The sequence below is a fragment of the Papaver somniferum genome, chromosome 7 (genome assembly GCF_003573695.1).
Source record: "Papaver somniferum cultivar HN1 chromosome 7, ASM357369v1, whole genome shotgun sequence".
Lineage (NCBI taxonomy): Eukaryota > Viridiplantae > Streptophyta > Magnoliopsida > Ranunculales > Papaveraceae > Papaver > Papaver somniferum.
This window is the reverse complement of record NC_039364.1, coordinates 3,278,285-3,298,890: the sequence shown is the minus strand read 5'-3', so window position 1 is coordinate 3,298,890 and position 20,606 is coordinate 3,278,285. Positions and strand designations below refer to the sequence as shown.

The window sequence follows — 20,606 nt, the reverse complement described above, 5'->3', positions numbered from 1 at the left end:
TGGGTAGGATATGGTCCATACCCGCCACCCTACCCGTTTACTGGCGGTTAAGAAAATCTTTACCCGCCACCCTACCCGCCAAATAGTGGATAGGATAGGATACGGTTAAAAAACTGGCGGATAGGATAGGGTTGGCGGATATGGGTAGGGTATGTGCACCCCTAGTTTAAATGATCCCCAACTAAAATAATGAAGGGTACATTGATTGTATACCCTAGTTTTCATACCCTACAAATATACCCCTACTACACAATAAATATACCCCTCACCTTATCCACTTAATATCCTCCAATTAGAAAAAGTACCCCAAACCAATCCTTCTTCTCAAGACCTAGCTAGGAGTTCGGTCAGCTCGTTTGACTTTTTTATGGTTAATCTCCAAACCAAACTTTGGGCTGCAGCTTCATTTTGAACCTATGTATTTTTGATTTCGATTAGATTTATTAACGAGATTGTTTAAAAATCAAAGGATGTGTCGAAAAATACCTTCTAATGTACATCTCATAACAAGTCATTTTGGGAAGAGATAGATTAGTCGACAACGAGAAATATTTGTGGAAAAGGGAAGAAGCATAATTTGAAAAGAAAAACTTCAACTTTGTTAGGTTTTTGATTTTGATTTTGGACTAGATTTCTCGGTTTCGTTATTGTGGAAAGAAGTACCTAAAAAACTCTCTGGATGCAGAAACTAGGGGTGAGCATGGGCCGGCATGGACCGATTTTCACTTCATCCGCATCGAAACCAATACAAAGCGGATTTCAAATTTGGCATCCGCATCAAATCCAACATCCGACGGATTTGCATCCAACGGATGGACGGATTGGATACGGATAATCCAATGGATTTGTTTTAATTAGAATTTATAATAAAGAAAATAAAGCCAACACAAATGACTCCTTATAAAACCTACATATCCAATATATGTATACAAATATATAAATGCCATGGTTAACATCCCAAGAAAACAACTTATGAATTCCAAAATGATCCACGATATTTTCTAAAACTATATAAATGCTCTTAATTTAACGGATATGGATGTCCAACGTATTTTCAAGGTTGCATCCGGGCCCGATGCGTAATCCGTTGGATTTCTAATATTACATCCGCATCCAATTCATTAACGAACGGTCCGGACATCCATCCAAAAAAACACGGTTAGTCCCGGTTAAATCCGCGTATTACGGGCCAAATGCTCACCCCTAGCAGAAACTGTGAGGGTAAGTTACCGGACTTACCCTAACACTCTTTGAGAACTACTGCACCAACTTGGACTTTTTGGGCTTCACTTATGAAGTCTGTATGGGTATCTCAACACCTACTTCATTTTCCTGATGAACTATAATTTTGGGCATACTGAAATCTTATTAGGCATACTGAATAAAGACAAAAAGGGATGTGAAATAACAAAATCAGAAATCCCCTTAACCAATTTTTTTAATGAAAAATCTACCCTTTATGTATTAGTGTTAGTAATCTAGATTAGTGATTAAAACTTTTGTTTAGTGATTAAGATAATTTTCAGAATTATAAAGGTTTGTTTAGATGAAAAAATTTGGGGAAAAAAAAAATCAAAGTTTTTATTGAGAAGGAGAGAAGGAGAAAGTGAGAAATTTTTTCTTGTTGATTCAATGGAGGATGAGGAGGGTCATTCTTCATCTAAAAAACCTAGAAAAATACATATCAACTACAACAATGATTCAGATATGGCTGATTTCTTAGATTGTGAGAATGATTTTACACAAACTCAAACTCAAACTCAATATGATGGTTTTTATGAGCCAAATCCATATGATGAATACATAGATGAGGAACCCAATGCTTCTAACACACATGTACACTTCTATTTTATGTTTAATCTCACTTTTGTAGCTTGAAATCATCAAAAAAGTGTATTTTTCATCATGGTTCAGCTAACCAGGACTATTTCGGCTTAAAAATATAAGTCGAACCCACTAAATTGATGAACATTTCGGCTAGCTGAATTTGTTAACATTATACGCCGAACCTTCATTTTCCAACTTCCAACCTATTTGCAAGATCCTAGTTTGGCTTATATTAAATGCTAATAACAAGCCGAACTTATTCCTGAGAGTTAGGTTCGGTTCTCACTCTAAATATCGTATCAGCCGAACTATATATTTTTCCAAGTTCGACTCATATTCAAAAAATCACATCAGCCGAACATGATACTGAGTTTCCATGAAACACTTAAATTCATACACATTTAGGGGTTAGGCTTTTTATTACATATGTTTTCTATTGTGCAGCCTTTTTATAGGATGAACCAAACAAAAAAAGTGGAAATTACTAAAAGTGTTAAGAAAGTGAAGTCTAATGATGGAGAATACCAAGGTCCATATTAAACTCATTAAAATCAATTAGATCTTATCTTCAACTTCAAGAGAATGAAAAGAAAAACACAACGCAAAAAGAATGAGGTCATTCCGACATCGGACGAAAATGTTATGGCCAAAACAAGATCGAAAAACTTGAGTGTGCAAAGAGAAGGTTCGGCTGATAACTCAACAACACGAGCTAGCCGAACCTAGAGCCTGCAAATCAATATTTTCGTAGTTTTTACAGAGAGAGGTTTGGCTTGAAAGTGATCTAATCGAGTCAGCCGAACCTGACAACCACCTGGGGTAAATTTCACTTCTCAGGTTCGGCCGTGAAGGTTTGCAAGGTATTAGCCGAACCTGACACTGTTCTGGGACGTATTCAATACACATTTTGGGGTGCGGCTAAAAATTGACATTTACGGTTTAGCCGAACTGTTCATAGACACTTTCAGGGTAAAATTTCAAGAACAGTTCGGCTCAAAACTCAACTCAATTATCAGCCGAACCCGCTACTGTAACCGTAAAAAACCCTAAGTTTTTGGCAATTTAACCCATTCAATCCATGAAAAAAAACAAATAAAATATTGGGTTTGTAGGGAATACCTTCTTATCCTCATTTCAGTATTTGGAGCTTCAAATGGTTGAATTTCCTATTCAATTTCCGGTTCAATTATAGTTTTTACACCTTCATCTTCAATTGATTCTTCTTCTTTAATTCATGGATTCGAAGAGGATTTAGAACACCTGACGTTTGCTTTTTTCTTTGTACGATCCATTATATAATTCAATTTAACCGATCATCGAATTTTCACGAATCGATAATTAATTACAGTGACGAAAAAAAAATCTGAGAGAAAAGGAAGGTGGTTTAGCTGGAGGAAGAAAAATATATGTTTAGGATAGTTTATTTTTTGATTTTAGATTCAAGGATATATAGGTAATTGAACTATCCAATAAACACCCCTTATAAGGTCACATAGAATTGGAAAACTATTTTGTATGCCTTCATGTGCACATACCCGTGCATCTGGCTTTCCACTTGGACCTGCATTTCTTTGCCGCATCATCTGTCAGCAAACTAGCGTCCAAACTAGGCTTTTCTTCGTTTTTACCCAAACTGCTTTAAAAGCGAGAATTTTCGAAGAATTTTCATTTCGGCTACCATAAACTATTTCATGTTCTCCTCTCTCTCGAAAAGAAGTTGATATTATATGTCGTCTCTGCTTTTAATTTCTTGAAATTTAACCGGCCCGTTAGTCAAAGCCCAATTTGGAGTCCAGTTACATAGTAATGAGTTCCAACTTCCCCAATAAACTCGAGAAACCTTCCAGATACTTCAGAGTACTAGTAGTAATAAACAGTGGAAAGATTTTCCTAGAATCTTTCCTAAACTAGGTTTACACCAAGTAACGGCCACACAATATGTTGTGTGAGGCGCCCATAACACGACCAGAAGTTTTTCTCGAAGTAGTAGTCCCCGCCTTTGGGCCTTGGGAGCCTCATCGGTGAGGCAGCCACTTTCCATCTCGTGCACTTAGGCGAGTACCTAGCTCACATAGGTCACGCCTACAAAGTAATACGGCAAGATTTGGTGTTTCAACACCTACCCATTCACAAAATGGTAACATAATAACATGATGACAGTTATTCAATGTAAAACACAAAATTGGTTAAAAAGACTACGATTAATAATTCCTGGGTGAAAAGAACATTTAGATTTTGATACTGTTTAAATGGACAAAAATGTAAAAATAGTCAGGATGTAAACAGTTTCATCCTACCCATTTTGAAATCACAAAATTGGTTAAAAAGACCAAAATCAATAATTTCTGGGTGAAAAAGACATCTAGATTTTGATACTGTTTAAATGGACAAAAATGTAAAAATAGCCAGGATGTAAACAGTTTCATCCTACTAATTTTCAAATACTTTTTCTTATTTTTAATTTACACAGGATGCATCCAGTTTCATCCTTGCTACTTTTTAAGTTTAAGCCAGGATGAATCCAGTTTCATCCTTCCTATTTTTTTTGTGTCCATTTCACCCATACTAATTTTTACTTGTCCATTAGAACAGTGTTTTAAAAATATTTGGACAAATGAACCATTTTCCGTTTTGAAATACTTTTTCTTATTTTTAATTTACATCAGGATGCATCCAGTTTCATCCTTGCTCTCTTTTAAGTTTAAAACCAGGATGAATCCAGTTTCATCTTTGCTATTTTTTTGGTGTCCATTTCACCCATAAAAAATTTTACTCGTCCATTTGAACCATGTATTAAAATTATTTGGACAAATGACCCATTTTCTGATGTAATAACTGTAGGAGAAAAATGAGTTTTTAATAAAAATGTTTTTGCAATGTGGTGTGGTTTGATCTTAGGGACCTAAGGATTTTATGGGTGATTGAATTTCTTTAGTATATTAGAGTATGAACTGCACTATATAATCATATTCCTATGGACTATTGACAAACGAGGATGAAGCGGGTGAGAAAAACGATACATGACCCAACCCATGAATATGCGTGTATACCATGCACCAAGTCCTATGTCTACTCGTATTTATATGAATATGCGATTCTTCTCTCGTCAAGTTGTTTTGGTAGAGTCGCTTTGATTCATTTCTTTTCACATTATTTTTGTACATCTAACAGGCCGTTCATTGTTGCAGGATTCCAACAACTCTAAAAGTTGGCTTGGAGTCCGAACAATCCCGATCTTACGAATAACCTGAACGTTGAATCCATCCGCCATAAATATCCCTGCTGCTAGATAATTTACTCCACTTCTTCTTCATCGTGTTTGTATCGTGGTACATCATTGCTAACCCTGGCCGAGCATGTCTTTGATGTCGCGTTTTGAACATAATAACGTTTTTGAAGAGTTTTCAGCTTTCCTAATAATTCCTCGAATGTTGGACGGCATCTTGGGTCACTATTTGGTCAAAAGTGAAAAAAGATATTAATTACCGAGATATAAGAGACATGCATTATTGTACATGGTTACAAACAATTGTATAGCAGTTGCCATATAGTCAAACACCTTTGCCAGCAGCTCTCAATTAGAGATGCCCAATGTGGGTCTGTATCCTCTGGAATCTCAAGCCGTCGGTCCATGAATCCTACAGCTCCAATCACCTGCATAAGTGATCATTTGTTAAAAATGTGAATGTTGCATTATTCATATATAATTATAATAAAAGGGCACGCACATCTTTTGGTGCATAAATGAGAAGTGGAACCAAGTTTTTTGTATCTGTTAAACGAATACCTGGAATGAGTTGAGGGTATCCCAAGGGATCTTTCCTGTAGCAAGCTCCCACAATACTACCCCAAAGCTATATACATCTGACCTGTAGTTTACCATGCATTACTCAAGAAATTGAAGGTGACAGAAGTCGAATAACCCAAATCTTATCTTTAAGAAAGCAGGTCGAATCATTTCTAACTTACTTCTCATCTGAGGGTTCGTTACGGATAACCTCTGGAGCCATCCACTGCGGCTGGAGGGAAGAGAAGAAGTGGAAAGACAAACTCATAAGCGCGGAACTTGGTAAAAATACTAGTACTTAAGGTAATGGTATATAGTACATACCGTTCCTTTCCCTGACTTCATAGAGAGATACGTTGCATGTTTGAGTCGTGAAAGACCGAAATCACCAACCTAAAAAGGAAAACAAAATAGATTAACAGATGATATATTGTAAGCAAATTTTAGTAAGACAAACGTAATGGAACAAAAGAATCATAACTTAGAAGGTAGCGAACAAAAAAAAAAGGTAGCGAACATGCACCTTCACTGTCCAATTCTTATCAACCAACAGATTTGATGACTTCAAATCACAATGGACAATTGCTGGGTTGAGATGATGAAGATAACTCATACCACGTGCCTAAAGAAAAGTTGGCGAAAATAAGAGGTCTAACATAAGAGGAAGGAAAATTGCAAGCAACAAAATACCGAAAAAGTAAGTACTTCAAAAGCCATAGTCTAGTATTTATAAACTAGCTAATATTTTAGTTTATGCCTTATGTAAGGAGTACGTACAATGTCTAAAGCCATGAGCACACGCCGCTTCCGATCTATCTTACCAGTGCTGTGATGAAGCAACTGAAACAAACTTCCCCTACATAGCGAATATTCTTGACCCGTTTAATAGAAAGATAAAGGATAATCAAAACAAACTCAAAACAATTAAGGAATCATCTTCGATATACGGAACACAAGAACTAGAGTGCTCCATGGTAGATTATGAAGTTTCGATCACAACATAAAGTAAAGAACAAACCGTGGCATGAACTCTGTTACAATGCACAAGTGCTGTGGTGAAGTTACTACCCCCATAAAGAGTAATACATTTGGATGACGGAGCTTCTTCATAAGCAACACCTGCGAAAAATATGTGCATTTACAAGAAAGCATATATATGCATGTTTATTGAGGACAGTAATGAGCTTAAGTTGAAGAACTACCTCTTGTCTGAAAGAGTGTAGCAGGTCATCAGAGTACTCGAACTTAAAAAAAAACTTTAGAGCAACGTCCTGCAAAAAGAAGATTGTGCCTCTTACGATCTTAACTGGGGCACTATGTTTTCAAATTTAGGCATAACTATTACTCCAGCTGATGAAGTTCTTATAAAAGAACAGAAAACTTACCGAACCACACCACATACCATGATATACAGTTCCGCATGAACCTGAGAGCATTCAGATCAGCAAATTACGGCATATTAAAATCGAAAACCAATTCCTTAATCTAAATAAATATCAAAAGTTCGCAGTACCTTGCCCTAATTTTTCCCCAACCCTTAACTCTTCCGACAAGATGTCATAATCTGATGAATCTGTTCCCGTACCAAATTTACAAAGAGGACTGCTAATGCTATTACTAGTGTGGCTTACGCTAATTTTTGCAGTCGCATTAGAATCATTAGCATCATTTGCAAATTGGTTATGACTTCCCATAACCAGGAGTTTAGGCTTTCCGTTGGACACTGAACTCTTTGGCCGAACAAAGTCATTTTCTTGTTCATTACTCATGCAGGCAAAGATGCGATGTCTAGTCCTTTCTACCAACCCATCACATTGACTTACTTTCCATGGCCATGATATGTTTTTCTTGCCAATGCAAGCCACTGCTGCTGAAGTACCAATTTCGCCTTCACTGTTCCCACCATATCTTGCCACTTTTCTTCCAGGGAGTTTTTCCACTGGGACAACTCTAAAAGGTATGTCTCGTGTAATAAGTGTTCGAGCTCCACATGAAGTAACTACAACATGCAGAGGTTGTTGAGAATCAATATGATCAGGTTTAGATGTCGAATGAGTAAAGGTGGAACCGACCTTCGATGATGAAACTGGTTGTATTTGGTCCATTTGAAGAAAGTCCCGTGCGTCAACAGATGTACATACAATCCCAACAATACTTCCATTATCATCATAGAGCGGGGTATTGGAAATATGCACAAACTTTCGATCCCCTTGTTTAGTCTTAACTGGAAATGTCCCCGTCCAATTTCCTCCCGAGACACTCTTGCATAAAATGTGCATCGCGTCTTCTCTGGCCTCTCTTATGACAGTGAGGTCAAGGATATTCTGACCAAGGGCTTCTGAGGCAGAGTAACCATAAAGGTTCTCAGCTGAACGATTCCTGTGTAATCCACATATGAGCATAATCAATCAAGGGCACAATCTAAAAACCGTAAAACTACTAATTAATAATTTCTAACTTTCTAAGTGTAATCCCAAATTGAGAAATGCACACACAGAGAAAAAGTATTTACCAGTAAGTTACCGTGCCAGTGACAGTGGCATCAAATACAATAATTGCTTGACCCATTGACTCCAATATATTCAAGAACAAATTATCTCTCGAATTCATGGCAATTCCTTTCCTAGAGGTTGGTTTGTTAATTTACCAATACATTACTGAGAGGATGTATGAATGTATCAATGAAACATCATCAGTAAGAATATATCAAGTTGTTGAATTACTGTTTAAGATTTGCATGTCCTGCTGCTTCAAAGTTTTGTCTACTCTTTCACAACATCTGGTCTCCTGGTATCAGTGGTGGTGGTGATGGGCGGTTTTTATTTCAAAATTAGAGAGAGTAATCCAGAAAACGTATCAACGAAGAACATTAAGGTAACTTCCAGTGCTAGCTAGTGGTGGCCGTTGGTGGTACTCGGGGGTTTTCTTTTAGCAGTTTTAACTGTTTGTAGTTCATCCATGAAGGTCAGACCTATTTTCATCCACATGGCACATGTTCAGCTGGAGTTTTTGTCCTTAGGAAAAGAGTAGCAGTGAAGGGAGAAAATAAGCGACAGCTTGCACGATCATGCTTTGGCCTGTTTCACCTCTATTGTACAAACCCATTGACCCATATATTGGAACTAGGGTCTTGTCATATTCCCTCATTGCTTAATTTCAAGTATCAAGGAAATGTCGCGGCAAAGATTGTCAGTGTCGTGATCAACTTCATGAGTTAGATGATACCCACGCACCGTGGGTGGTGGCCAAAGTGGAAATAACTTCCAGAAGTGAGAAGTGTTTAAATTAAGATCAGAGCCACCGTACTCGTCGACATCCGGAAATGTTAAAATTGGTCTCTAGTCAAGATGGCTTTGACTAGTGAACGGGCAATATCATAATAAGTAGCCCAATAATAATAAAGAAAAATAAAAATAGATGGGTTGCCTGTATTAATGTATCAGCATTACGCTAATTCTTGAAGTGAAAACCGATTTTATTACGGTTAGATCAACGGTTTTATCGATAACCGCACCGCACCGAACCGTGTGCAGGCCTAATTAGAGCCCGCCAATACCGTGTCATTAAGTCTGCGTCAAGTCTAAAATAAGGATTTGACGCAAATAAAAAATCGCTTCAGGAATAGGACCATTGAATTTGTTTGACCTTAAAGAAAGAATCTGAAGGTAATTGAGTGAACCAAGCTCGATGGGTATATTGCCTCCAAACTTGTTATTGGCTAAGTTAAGAACTATCAAGTGTTGAAGTTTACTGAATGAACTAGAAAGAGTGACATTGAGATTGTTGTCATTTAAATGTAGGTATACAAGACTGCTACAGAACCATATACTAATAGGTATGCTCCCCTAATTCTTTTGGTAATGACCCAATTAATTGGTTTTCAAAAAGAGATAAATGAGTTAAACTTCTCAAATTACCCATACAAGTAGGGATTGAACCAGTTAGTTTGTTCATATATATTGACAAGATTTCCTATATAGTTAGATTTCCTATATCTTGGGGGATTGCACCAGTTAACATATTCCCGCTTAAACCTAAGACATTAAGAGACGTTAGCTTTCCTATATCACGAGGAATTGAACCGGTCAGATAATTAAAGGATAAGTATAAGTTAACAAGAGACCTTAGCTTTCCTACATCATGAGGGATTGAACCAGCAAGCTCATTATTATAAAGGTACAGAGTATTAAGGTTGCTCATATTGCATAAAGAAGCAGGAAATGAACCGGTAAGATTATTCACATATAAACCCAAGTAAGTAAGAGATCTTAGATTTCTGATATCTCGTGGAATGATGCCCGAAAGGTGATTTGTACTGATTGATAGGCTAATCAAGTAGGGACCGAACCGATGAGTTTGTTTTCATGCAACCATAAATCAGCGAGAAAATGTAAATTGCCAATCTGTTGAGGGATGAATCCACTAATTTGATTTCCAGAAAGATCAAGGCGTGTGAGTTTTGAAAGATTACATATTTGACGAGGGATGAATCCACCAATGTGATTTGTAGAAAGATCAACGTAAGTGAGGTTTGAAAGATTAACAATTTGGTGAGGGATGAATCCACTTATTTGATTTTCATAAAGATCAAGGTACGCGAGTTTTGAAAGATTACCAATTTTGGAGGCAATGAATCCGAAGAGTCTGTTGCAGCTCATGTTAAGACTAACAAGATTGGAGAATGATCAAGGTACGTGGTTCACCGCTAAGGTAGTCCTCATGAGTCTGTCTCCACATGCTAACTTGAATCCTCTTAGATATTCTTTAGGCGCCAACGGGTTCATGCATGATAAGAATTCCTAGAGATTTATCAGACTATGCAAACCGTATACTTTCTCTATGAGGTTGTGTGGTTGAGTTTAGATGACTTGGGAATAATTCTATCCTACCATTTCTATTCTCTTGGTTGAGACTTGAAGAAACAAGAAACAAAGTTTTAATAGAACTAATGAAACATAAATCATGCTTTTGAATTACAACCTGAGATTTCTCTAATTGCAACACAATTTAGAAATCTACAGTATCCAAGTTACAAATAATAAACACGACAACTTTATTTCTACAATTTCTTTTTAGTGCGGCATGCAATTCCAACTGCAACAGAATCAACAGTTTCCCAGTACACCGTCCACCATTTCTCTTTTTTAAGAAGCAAAACAAAGAATAAACCCCAAAATCCAACTACAAAGCCCATAGCAATAACGCCGTAAAACAGTAATCCCTCATCTGCATCCTCTTGATCATCTTTTGCAACCGCGTTTGTAGAGCCAATACTCTGATCACCCTTGCAAACATTCTTCGTAGGTGAGCCGCACAATAAATTGTTCCCAATGAAAACTGAACCATCCCAACTCAAAGTCTCAAAGTGAGTTCCTTCTGGAATCTTGCCACTCAACTTGTTGTAAGATAAGTTCATGAAACCAAGAGAATCCATTGATGTCAAAGATTGTGGGATATTTCCAGACAATTTATTCCAACTTAAATCCAAGGACTCTAAACCAGACATGTCTCCAACATTCGCAGGGATATCACCCGAGAAATGATTGTGGGACAAATTAAGCATATAAAGCCCTTTCAGTGATCCTATTTCCATTGGAATGTTTCCCTCAATACTGTTGCTCGACAGATCAATCGCTGAAGTGTAACTTAAGAATATCGGAAGAGGTGCAGTGATCCCTTTGATCACCATATTCAACTCCACATTCTCGGAGGCATAATAGGTAATTTGAGATATGTCTTCAAGTCTATTTAATAGCTTCCTAAGGTTGCCGATATTCCTAGGAATTAGGCCACTGAGATTGTTTTGCGACAAGTCCAAAATACGGAGTTCATGCAAATTAGCAATCTCTTCAGGAATAGACCCACTGAACTTGTTTGACCTCAGAGAAAGGATCTGAAGGTCATAAAGTGAACCAAACTCAGAAAGTATATTGCCTTCAACATAGTTGTCCGCTAAATTGAGAACTTTCAAGTGCTGAAGTTTACCGAATGAACTAGAAAGAGTGCCACTGAGGTTGTTATCATTTAGTTGCAAATATTCCAGTAATCCTGCATTTGCAAGCTCATTTGGAATACCTCCAGAAAAATTGTTGTTGCCAAGGTTTAGATATGTAAGCTCGATGCAGTACCCTATACTAGCAGGTATACTCCCCGAAAGAGAGTTACTATCCACAGACAGTAGCGTCAACATGGTTAGATTTCCGAACTCTGATGGTAATGACCCAGATAATTGATTGTCAGAAAGAGAGAATTGAGTTACGTTTCTCAAATTACCCACAGAAGTGGGAATTGAACCAGTTAGTTTATTCATATACAAAGATAAGTGATAAAGAGACCTTAAATTTCCTATATCTTGAGGGATCGAACCAGAGAGATGATTTTCATGAAGAAAAAGACGGCGCAGATTAGTCAAATTGTTTAAAGAAGTAGGGATTGAACCAGTGAAAGTGTTGGAGGATAAAAACAAAGCACTAAGAGACTTTAAATTTCCGATATCCCGAGGAATGATACCAGAAAGGTTATTAGATCTGACCGAGAAGCCGATCAAGTTGGTCAGGTTGCATATAGAAGAAGGAATAGAACCATTGAGTTGGTTAAAAGACAACCACAGATTAGTAAGAGAATGCAAATTGCCAATTTCTTGAGGGATAAACCCACTGATCGAATTATTTAAAAGATAAAGATGGGTGAGTTTTGAAAGACTACCAATTTGCGAAGGAATAAATCCGAAGATCTTGTTGTCGCTTAAGTCAAGCCTAACCAAATTGGAGAAAGATGCAAAATTTAAATCATGGAGTGCACCTTGTAAACCCAAACCTGCAAGATCCAATTCCGTGATAATTCCATCGTCGTTACAAGTGATTCCGTACCATTTGCATGGACTTATTGTACCATTAGTAGAATTTCTGTTCCAAGATGGAAGGAGAAGTGAAGTTTGGTTAATAAAGGTTGATTTCCACTGCAGAAGAGCTTCCATTTCTTCATTAACTTGTACTTGTTTTGTATCAGTTAAACTAAACGAAGAACCAGAAACTGAGATATGTAAACTAGAAGAGAAAACCAACACCAGCAACACTAACAACAGAACATCAATGGAGACTCCTGATATTAGGATCATTTTATTGGTTGTATGTAATTGGAGAAAGAAGAACGAATATGTGTAATGTGTTTATTATATGCACATGGTATTGTGATGGCTATGGGTCATCTCATCCGTACATGAATTAATTTCCTTTCAACTTCCCACTTTAACTTTTACTTCACTGTGCAAGTACTTTTCACCGACGAGGAAGTTGAAGACAAAGCCATCAGAATTATTAAAGTAGTCCACCCGGCACAGCACTTAGCTTTTTCTTCTTGTTTGACTCCTGGTATGCCAATTTTCTTAGAAAGCCAACAGGTGTAGAATATGTTGTGTTCCTCTTTCACACGTCTAATTCTTAGTTGTGACTGTGAGTCTAAAACGTCACGTACCAATGACCAACTTACATTTGCAGATGCATGTCACCGTTGGACAGTAATGCATTTGCCAACTTGTGAGCTCCTAAATCCTACCGCACGATCAAAACAAATTTTTCGAAAGAAATTTGTTCAATTAATTGAAAAATCTGGGGTCCAACGCAAGGACAATTTCCAGGTTATCATTGATGGGGACTAAAATCGCATTTCTAAGGAATTCCTCAACTACCTTATCCGTGTATAACTGTAATGAATGGACTCAATGCAAACTGCATTTTATTTTTAAATCCAGCCGTTTAAAGTTTATCTTATGATTTCTGTGCCGTTGGATTCAGGTGACAGATGAGATTTACTTTGATTAACACATGAAACGAAAACCTTATCGTTAAGATAGACTTTCAGTGAAAGGTTGTCATTCATCTTATCTCATCCACAGATTGCCAAATTGGTGGATGCCGTGTATAACTATAGGGGTACCCCTCTGTGGATTAGACCTAAACATGCTTGGCTAACAAACACTGTATTAAGTTCTTATAATCCTTACATAATAACAATCACAAAGAAAGTATGGAATCTATCGATCCTACACTGTAACAAGGCAGCAAAAATTTGGGATCATCAAAAACATTTTTGGGGCGTGCTGGCTGTTTAATTACTTTATTGGAATTTAGTTTGTTAGGTTTCCAACTAGTTTGTTGTAATAATATTTTTATCCAAAATAAAATTGATTCTAAATAATAAAAATAATAGTAATAACATAATATTTTAGGAAATAAATGCAACAATAATCAAGGTTCATACACAACTTTGGGTTGTAGTCTAGTAACAAACTGAACTCCAACACCTTTTTGAATAAAATCACCTAATCTATAAAAGATAATATTTTAGGAGATAAGCCATTAATGGCATCATTATTAACTGAACAATTTTTCAATCGCTTAAAAAAGAACGCGCGATTGGGGGATATGGAAACTAATTGGGGGATATGGCTACATGACAAAATAGGGATCCTAATATCAAATCTGGGTCACCCCTTATGTAATTACTTTTTTAATTCCTAATCTAGCCCTCACTAATCACGTTTAGTGGTAATTAGTAAAATCTTAAGTATTTGGGGGATAGTTTAGTGTGTATTTTTATTTGAATTTGTGTGAGGGAGGTTAGAGTAGAATGAGGGAAAAATATATTTGGGTGGAGATTTTTTTGTGAAAATGGAAGATGATTGTGAGGAGAGAATTGCAGCTGATGAATCTTTAGCTCAACTACAACAACAATCATATCTTCAATCTACGGTTAATGATAACAACTCAAAATTGGAGTTATATGATGAACCAACACCCTTGGATCATGATTTTCGTGAGCATGAAATGTTTTATGAAGAACCAACCCAAGAAAGTAAACATGTTCAACATACAAGCAACCCCAACACACAGGTAATGCTTCAAAGAGGTCGAAAATTTGATTTGATTTTTTGAAACCGCCATTTTTTTCTCTGAAAAAGCTTGGTGCCGGCATACACGTAGTATGAATACCATGCCGGAACACCCCATGCCCGGCATGGTATTCATACTATTTGCATGCCGACACCAAATATCCCCCATTTTGAATCAACATGCCGGCGTGGTCTTCAACCAAAAAATACATGCTGGCACGCAGTAAACTTTTTACCTACCACCGAATATTCCCTGGAATATTTAAACCGGCATGGTTCTCTCCTAACTTTCCATGCCGGTACCACAAGAAAAACATGCAGGAGTTAAAAAATTTGAACTTAAGTACCGGCGTGGTATAAAAGTTATCGAGAACAGCGGCACAAAATCCCGGCATGGTTTGAAAATAAAGTACCTTACATATTCAAGAATGCCGGTACCACTAAAAAACATCCAGAAATTAGGAGATAATACGATTAAGAGATTTTGTATAATTACAAAACAATACATATGCACGAGATAAAAATTCTTACATAGATTTGACATATAGTATGAGCCCACGAGTCTTTGTAGCCAAATAGATACCCCGGATCAAAAGAACCTGTGCCCCAAATTTTACCACGATCAAGGTCGGGTATCATGTCATCAACATGAGGAAGGTGCGAACCTTTAACTTTAACTTTTCCTTTTCCTTTCCCCTTGCATTGTGTAGGTTGTTGACTTGGACCACCTTCTTCCAATACTCCTTGGCTTTGGTTTACTAATTGAGTTGGATCAATCTCATTATCTTCCTCCTAACTTTCGTCTTCATCTTGTTCATCTTGCTCATCTTACTCCTCAACTGCTCCGGTAGATTCACGGATTACGAGTTTACTACGGTCACGACCACTCTCCCAAACTTAACCTCTTGTATCAACCCCCAATCGGATTTTGCGATCTTGGTCTTTCCCCCGAGGAGGCAGAGACTGAGGAGTATCAAGACCATCCTTCCATCTTTTCTTAGTAACAACATCTTTAGCTTCTCCTTTGCTTTAGCTTTCTTTTCTTTAGATCCAACATTTCTAAAGTTCCTCTACAATCGCAAACTTCGTTGTTATGAAGCTTCAAGATCATAATTTAGCTTGTCTACCTTATATTCCATCTAGTCTTAGAGATTGTTTACATTTTGTGAAGCGATTTACTTTTCTGCTTTTAATTTTGGAATTGACTTTTGCTTCTGGTATCCTAATACCCTCTTATTGTTCTGCTTGTTGAAATCAAACAGTCATTACGGTCTTTTTTGTCTTTTGCTTAAAAGTTGTCATTTTCCGTGGAAAAAGATTTGCTTTGGAATCCTTGCTTGACTCCTGGGTTTCACGGACGCTCCATTTTTTTAACAGTGTTCGCTTCCGATTCGCGCCGGACACGGGATGCGTGTGGGACGCTGACACGACCCGTGTCCGACACACTAAGTTGCGCGTCCTGCGCATCTGGTTTGGACGCACCAATAACTCGGGTTTGACACGATTTCTTTTTCATTTTCAGTTAAACTTTTTCCTTTATTTTTATTATTATTAACTAAATGAAGAAAAAAAAATATTAAGATCAATCATTTAGTATTTTATTAGGGTTTTGTTATTGGAAATGACGTATACCCTTAGTTGGGCATGTGTTAATCTAAGAATGCATTTTGATTGTGCCATGTGTTCAATAGTGATTGATTGTTTGACCTTCTGCGTGTATAAACAAACAATATCTTCTTTTATTTTGAAATTTATACACATGTAGCATCATTTTCTAATTTTTAGGATCGAAACACCTGACTTTGTTGTATGAATACATGATTGTATATATAAATAATATATAAATATCATATATATATGTGTCCGCGTCCTAGTTTTTTGAGAATTGTGTCGTGTCCGCGTCCGCATCTACGCATCCGTTTCTGTGCAACCCAGCTCGACTCTAACTATTGCCTGATCCGCAGAATTCATTACAAGGCAACCAAATTTCAAAACATCTTTTTTCATCTCTAAGTATTTTTTGTCAAAGAATCATTAAACGATCATCATATTTAACCTAAACACAAAAAATTCCCTATAATGCAAAAATAAATCAAAATAAAATTTCCTTGTGAATTATACAAGGCGAAAGACCAAGTAGGCGCAGTTATAATTGCAATTATAAAAATGTAGAGGAGATATCAGTTTATTTTATTTGTATGGTCGGAACAATTTGTGTGGAAATGAAGGTAAACCATCAAAAGCCTCCAATTATACGACTAAAGCAGATACAAATTAAATGCCAACTAATGATCATCCGAGATTCTCCGGTTAAAAGTAAAACTCATCCTGTTAATGGGCCATGGATTTTTCTAATGGGCCTTTCAGTTGTTGAGATTCACCTAAAGAGCTGTGCTTTTCTTTGTACAGGAGATGAATACCAAGCTTCCTGGTCTGATGTTTAGTTATCTACTAATAATATAAAGCTTCAAAAAAACAGTCGATTACATTAAATTGGTGGGTAGCCTGGCAACAAGTTGGGCATCAACATCTTTTTGGATAGCTAAACCTATTCAATAAAAAAAGTACCGCCTATCTTATAATTAGCGTCATGGTTTGGATACAATTCTTTAACCTCTTCAAGAAAATGATAGTTTCTTCGTCCAACTCTCCTAAAGTCGAAAAAGCTAAAACAACAAAGCCATACCCATGAAGGGAGCACTTGTCTAGGTATTTATTCCATTTACGCGTAGTAGTACTAGATATGGCTTGACTGGGTATAAAAGTACGAACTCCCCCGCCAGTGAATGGTGAAACATCAAAATAGGCATCCTGCCCATTCTCCCAACCGTGAACAAGAATATCCGCGGGTCTCAAGGAAGTACTCCAGCCTCCTTCCTCGCATGTACTCCAGCCTTGTAACAAATGTCAGCAAATACATCCCTCGAAAGGTCGTGGAGGATTTTGATACCAACATCATTAGCGCAATGCAAAGAATGGTCTCCGAAAATATCCAACTTTTTGTTGCAACTTGAGCATGTACTATCTTCCCTGAAAAGAGGTATGCCCAATCTATAACTTAACACGAACCTAAATTGTCGAGGTCCTAGAATTTGATTTAATCCACTGATGGGAATCGTCTTAAGAAAATCCAAAGCATGCACCACCCTAGATATTACTTTGCCATAAAGTAGAATCCCGACTGGACATAGAGAAGTGTGATGGAATATTCTTCTTAACAACATCAAAATATAACACTGCCAGAGAACGCATTAGATTGGGGAAAATATCATTTAAGTTGAAGGTGGAAGAAGGCAATCCACATACCTCTAGGAAATTATCCGAAGCTTGCTCGAAACACTTGCTAGGCACATATGTGGAGGAAACATTAAGCATGGTCTCTTGTAAACTCCTAGTCTGAAAACATGATGCGATATAACAAAAATGGCTAGTATCTTCCATAATGTAAACACCGATACCACCATCTTTCATCGGCAAGATGGATAAACGTTGTTGTAGGGGTCCGAGGCCTGCGCCATCTCATATGACAATGTGTCTCAAAAGTTGAAACAAACGTTGATCAAAAAGGGATTTAGATTGAAGCAAAGCCAGGGGGTTGGCGGTCCTCATAGAAAAATATAATCTTGACATCCCGGAGCAGTTGCGTAATAGTAGAAGCTCGCTTTGACGATCTTGAAGTTTCTTCGCAGTGTCCATTAGATAAATTGTTTTGTCCACTCTTGCTTGAATTAAATCGCTGCAGAACTGAAGATCTAAGCTAACTGGCACGCCCAACAGTTTGACCCCTCTAAAAGGCCTACTGATGTCCGAGGGAAACACATTATCGGCTAAACTCCTAGGGTCAACAACAGGCCAGAAAATATCAGTTTTCTTGATGTTAAGATGAAGCCCCCTGCTTCCATCTTCTGGATGAACAATGCTTAATGCCTTCGACACTTCCAGCGTATCCCCTACCAATGTGCCATCATCCAAATACCACGCTTGCCGGTAAAGCTTGCATTGCGAAGAATCATACATACCAGCGGATGTAAAGCGAGAGAAAATAATAAGGGGCCTAAAGGGTCACCTTGCTAACCCCCAAGGCCGAAGATAAAGTGAATTCGTTGTAATAAAGTCTTGCGGGCTGAGCATAACAAAACTCTGTCCACCTCGCAATACATGGGCATTTGCTCTGCGCTTCCTTGATCAGAGTGGTCCTGTCCACTAAATTAAAGGCATTGGTGAAATCAACTAACACCATGGTCATATTGCCCCGTCGCCCTTTCAACTCAAGTAACCTATTGGCCGAGTGTAGAATGGCTTCTCCTCCGCAGGGGATGCCCACTCTGAATTGATGATTACCTAAGTAGGAGGCCATTTCCTTACCCACCGAAGATGCTGCCAACTTTGAGCACATCCTCCTCCAAACAGTGGCAACTGCAATTGGCCTCAATCCCCCTCCAACTTAAGCAAAGGAGTTAATGGGGCACTGGTCACGAACTCGCCCAGAACAGCCGGGCACTTGCCTGCCAACCATAAGTTAACCACGTCTTCTATAGACGCTAGGAGGTCATCTGCAACAGCGGCCGCTGCACCACTAAGAGCATCTGTCAAGTGTTGGGTTTGGAAACGCCTGCTATGGAAATGCTCTGTCCCCGTCGTTTGGAAAACCGATTCTGATACCGTGATTCTGATAACGTGATTCTTCCATTGTGATTCGGTTCTGCTACTGTGATTCTTTCAAGTGTTGGGTTTGGAAATGCTCTGGCAACAAGCTATTCATCCATCTGTCAACTCTACTAATCTCCAATATCTCAAAGCTGTTCATCATCATTAATGTTAGACACATATCCTAAGTTTAGATGAAGAGTGACGAAGAAAAAAAAAATTGTATCTTAGCAACTCAAGTTTAATACTGAATTCAGTGAATAAGGAAGACCATGTATCTAGTGCAGAACCAAGCAGAAGTACAGAACAAAAAATGCACGCGCTGCATCATAATTCTTTCCGACCTTGCTACGGCTGGGACAACAGGGGCTGGTCCAGATTTGGGACAAGACGGGGCACCCTCTGAAAATGACTCTAGCAAGGGTCAGAAGTAATTGTCCTAGATTCGGCCCATGTTATTTGTCCCAGCTTTAGCATTTTCAGCTTCTTACTCAGCTGCTCATCTACTAGTTAGAAGAAGAGGTGATGCATTTGGTTTTTATGAATATTGTAGAGTTGATGTCGGTATTACATTTCATGGTCCTATACTCATGTAGTACTACTCTTTGGTCTGTCTTCGTACTATTAAACAACTGTTTATTGCTATTCCATGCGTGACTCTATAATGAAATTCAAAGATGCCATGGACTGTCATGAAAATCCGTTTGGCATGGTACATAAAAAAGTTAAGGAAAGAAAATACACTGTCATGGATTAAATTGTGTCTGCCTCTATGGATACGGCATGCAACGGATACCACAATAAAAACTAAGCGTTGGAATAGTATGCAGAAAGGACCTGGACTTCCTCCCGTTGAGCAATATCAAGTCAATGTGTAGTGCTCAGAAGTTGCAGACTTTAATTCGGAAAACTCTAGACATGGGACAACTGTTATTGTCCAGATATGGGACAATAAATTTGGATCTTTGATCATTTTCCTCTTCACCCGTTACTAATCCCGATGTTAGAACCATTCCCTTCTCAACCATTAAGATTGTGCCACCTCATGTCCCAGATTTGGACAAGGCCTACTGCCCCAGCTGTAGACGCTCCCTTATCCCTTTAATTCACTCTGCAACTGACATCCATAATCTACTGCCCACTCAAATACCAATCACTGTGTTCTCGAATTTCGTGGGTGGTTCCTTTTTCACATTTTACATTTTCTTTGCGGAAAATGGGCCATTTTGTCCAAATATTTTTAAAGCATGGTTCTAATAAAAGAGTAAAAATTAGTATGGGTGAAACAGACACAAAAAAAATAGCAAGAAAGGAACTGGATTCATCCTGGCTTAAACTTAAAAAGAGTGAGGATGAAACTGGATGCATCCTGATTTAAATTAAAAATAAGAAAAAATATTTGAAAATGGATAGGATGAAACTGTTTACATCCTGGATATTTTTACATTCTCGTCC

General features: G+C 37.8%; 2 protein-coding genes across 2 annotated transcripts; both read right to left on the bottom strand.

The window, feature by feature from the left end:
- Nucleotides 1-5,121: 5,121 nt before the first annotated feature.
- On the bottom strand, nucleotides 5,122-8,182 carry LOC113293916 (probable serine/threonine-protein kinase SIS8). The gene is made up of 12 exons (XM_026542357.1): nucleotides 8,127-8,182; nucleotides 7,128-7,993; nucleotides 7,000-7,040; nucleotides 6,817-6,885; nucleotides 6,633-6,733; nucleotides 6,392-6,470; nucleotides 6,138-6,236; nucleotides 5,939-6,007; nucleotides 5,797-5,846; nucleotides 5,615-5,696; nucleotides 5,387-5,481; nucleotides 5,122-5,278 (listed from the first exon to the last, which is right to left on the bottom strand). The coding sequence occupies exons 1-12, from the start codon at nucleotides 8,180-8,182 to the stop codon at nucleotides 5,122-5,124; spliced, it is 1,764 nt and encodes a 587-aa protein (XP_026398142.1).
- A 2,491-nt stretch (nucleotides 8,183-10,673) lies between these two features.
- Nucleotides 10,674-12,731, bottom strand: LOC113293914 (probable leucine-rich repeat receptor-like protein kinase At1g35710). Its single transcript, XM_026542356.1, has one exon. The coding sequence runs from the start codon at nucleotides 12,729-12,731 to the stop codon at nucleotides 10,674-10,676; it is 2,058 nt and encodes a 685-aa protein (XP_026398141.1).
- Between the last annotated feature and the right edge of the window lie 7,875 nt (nucleotides 12,732-20,606).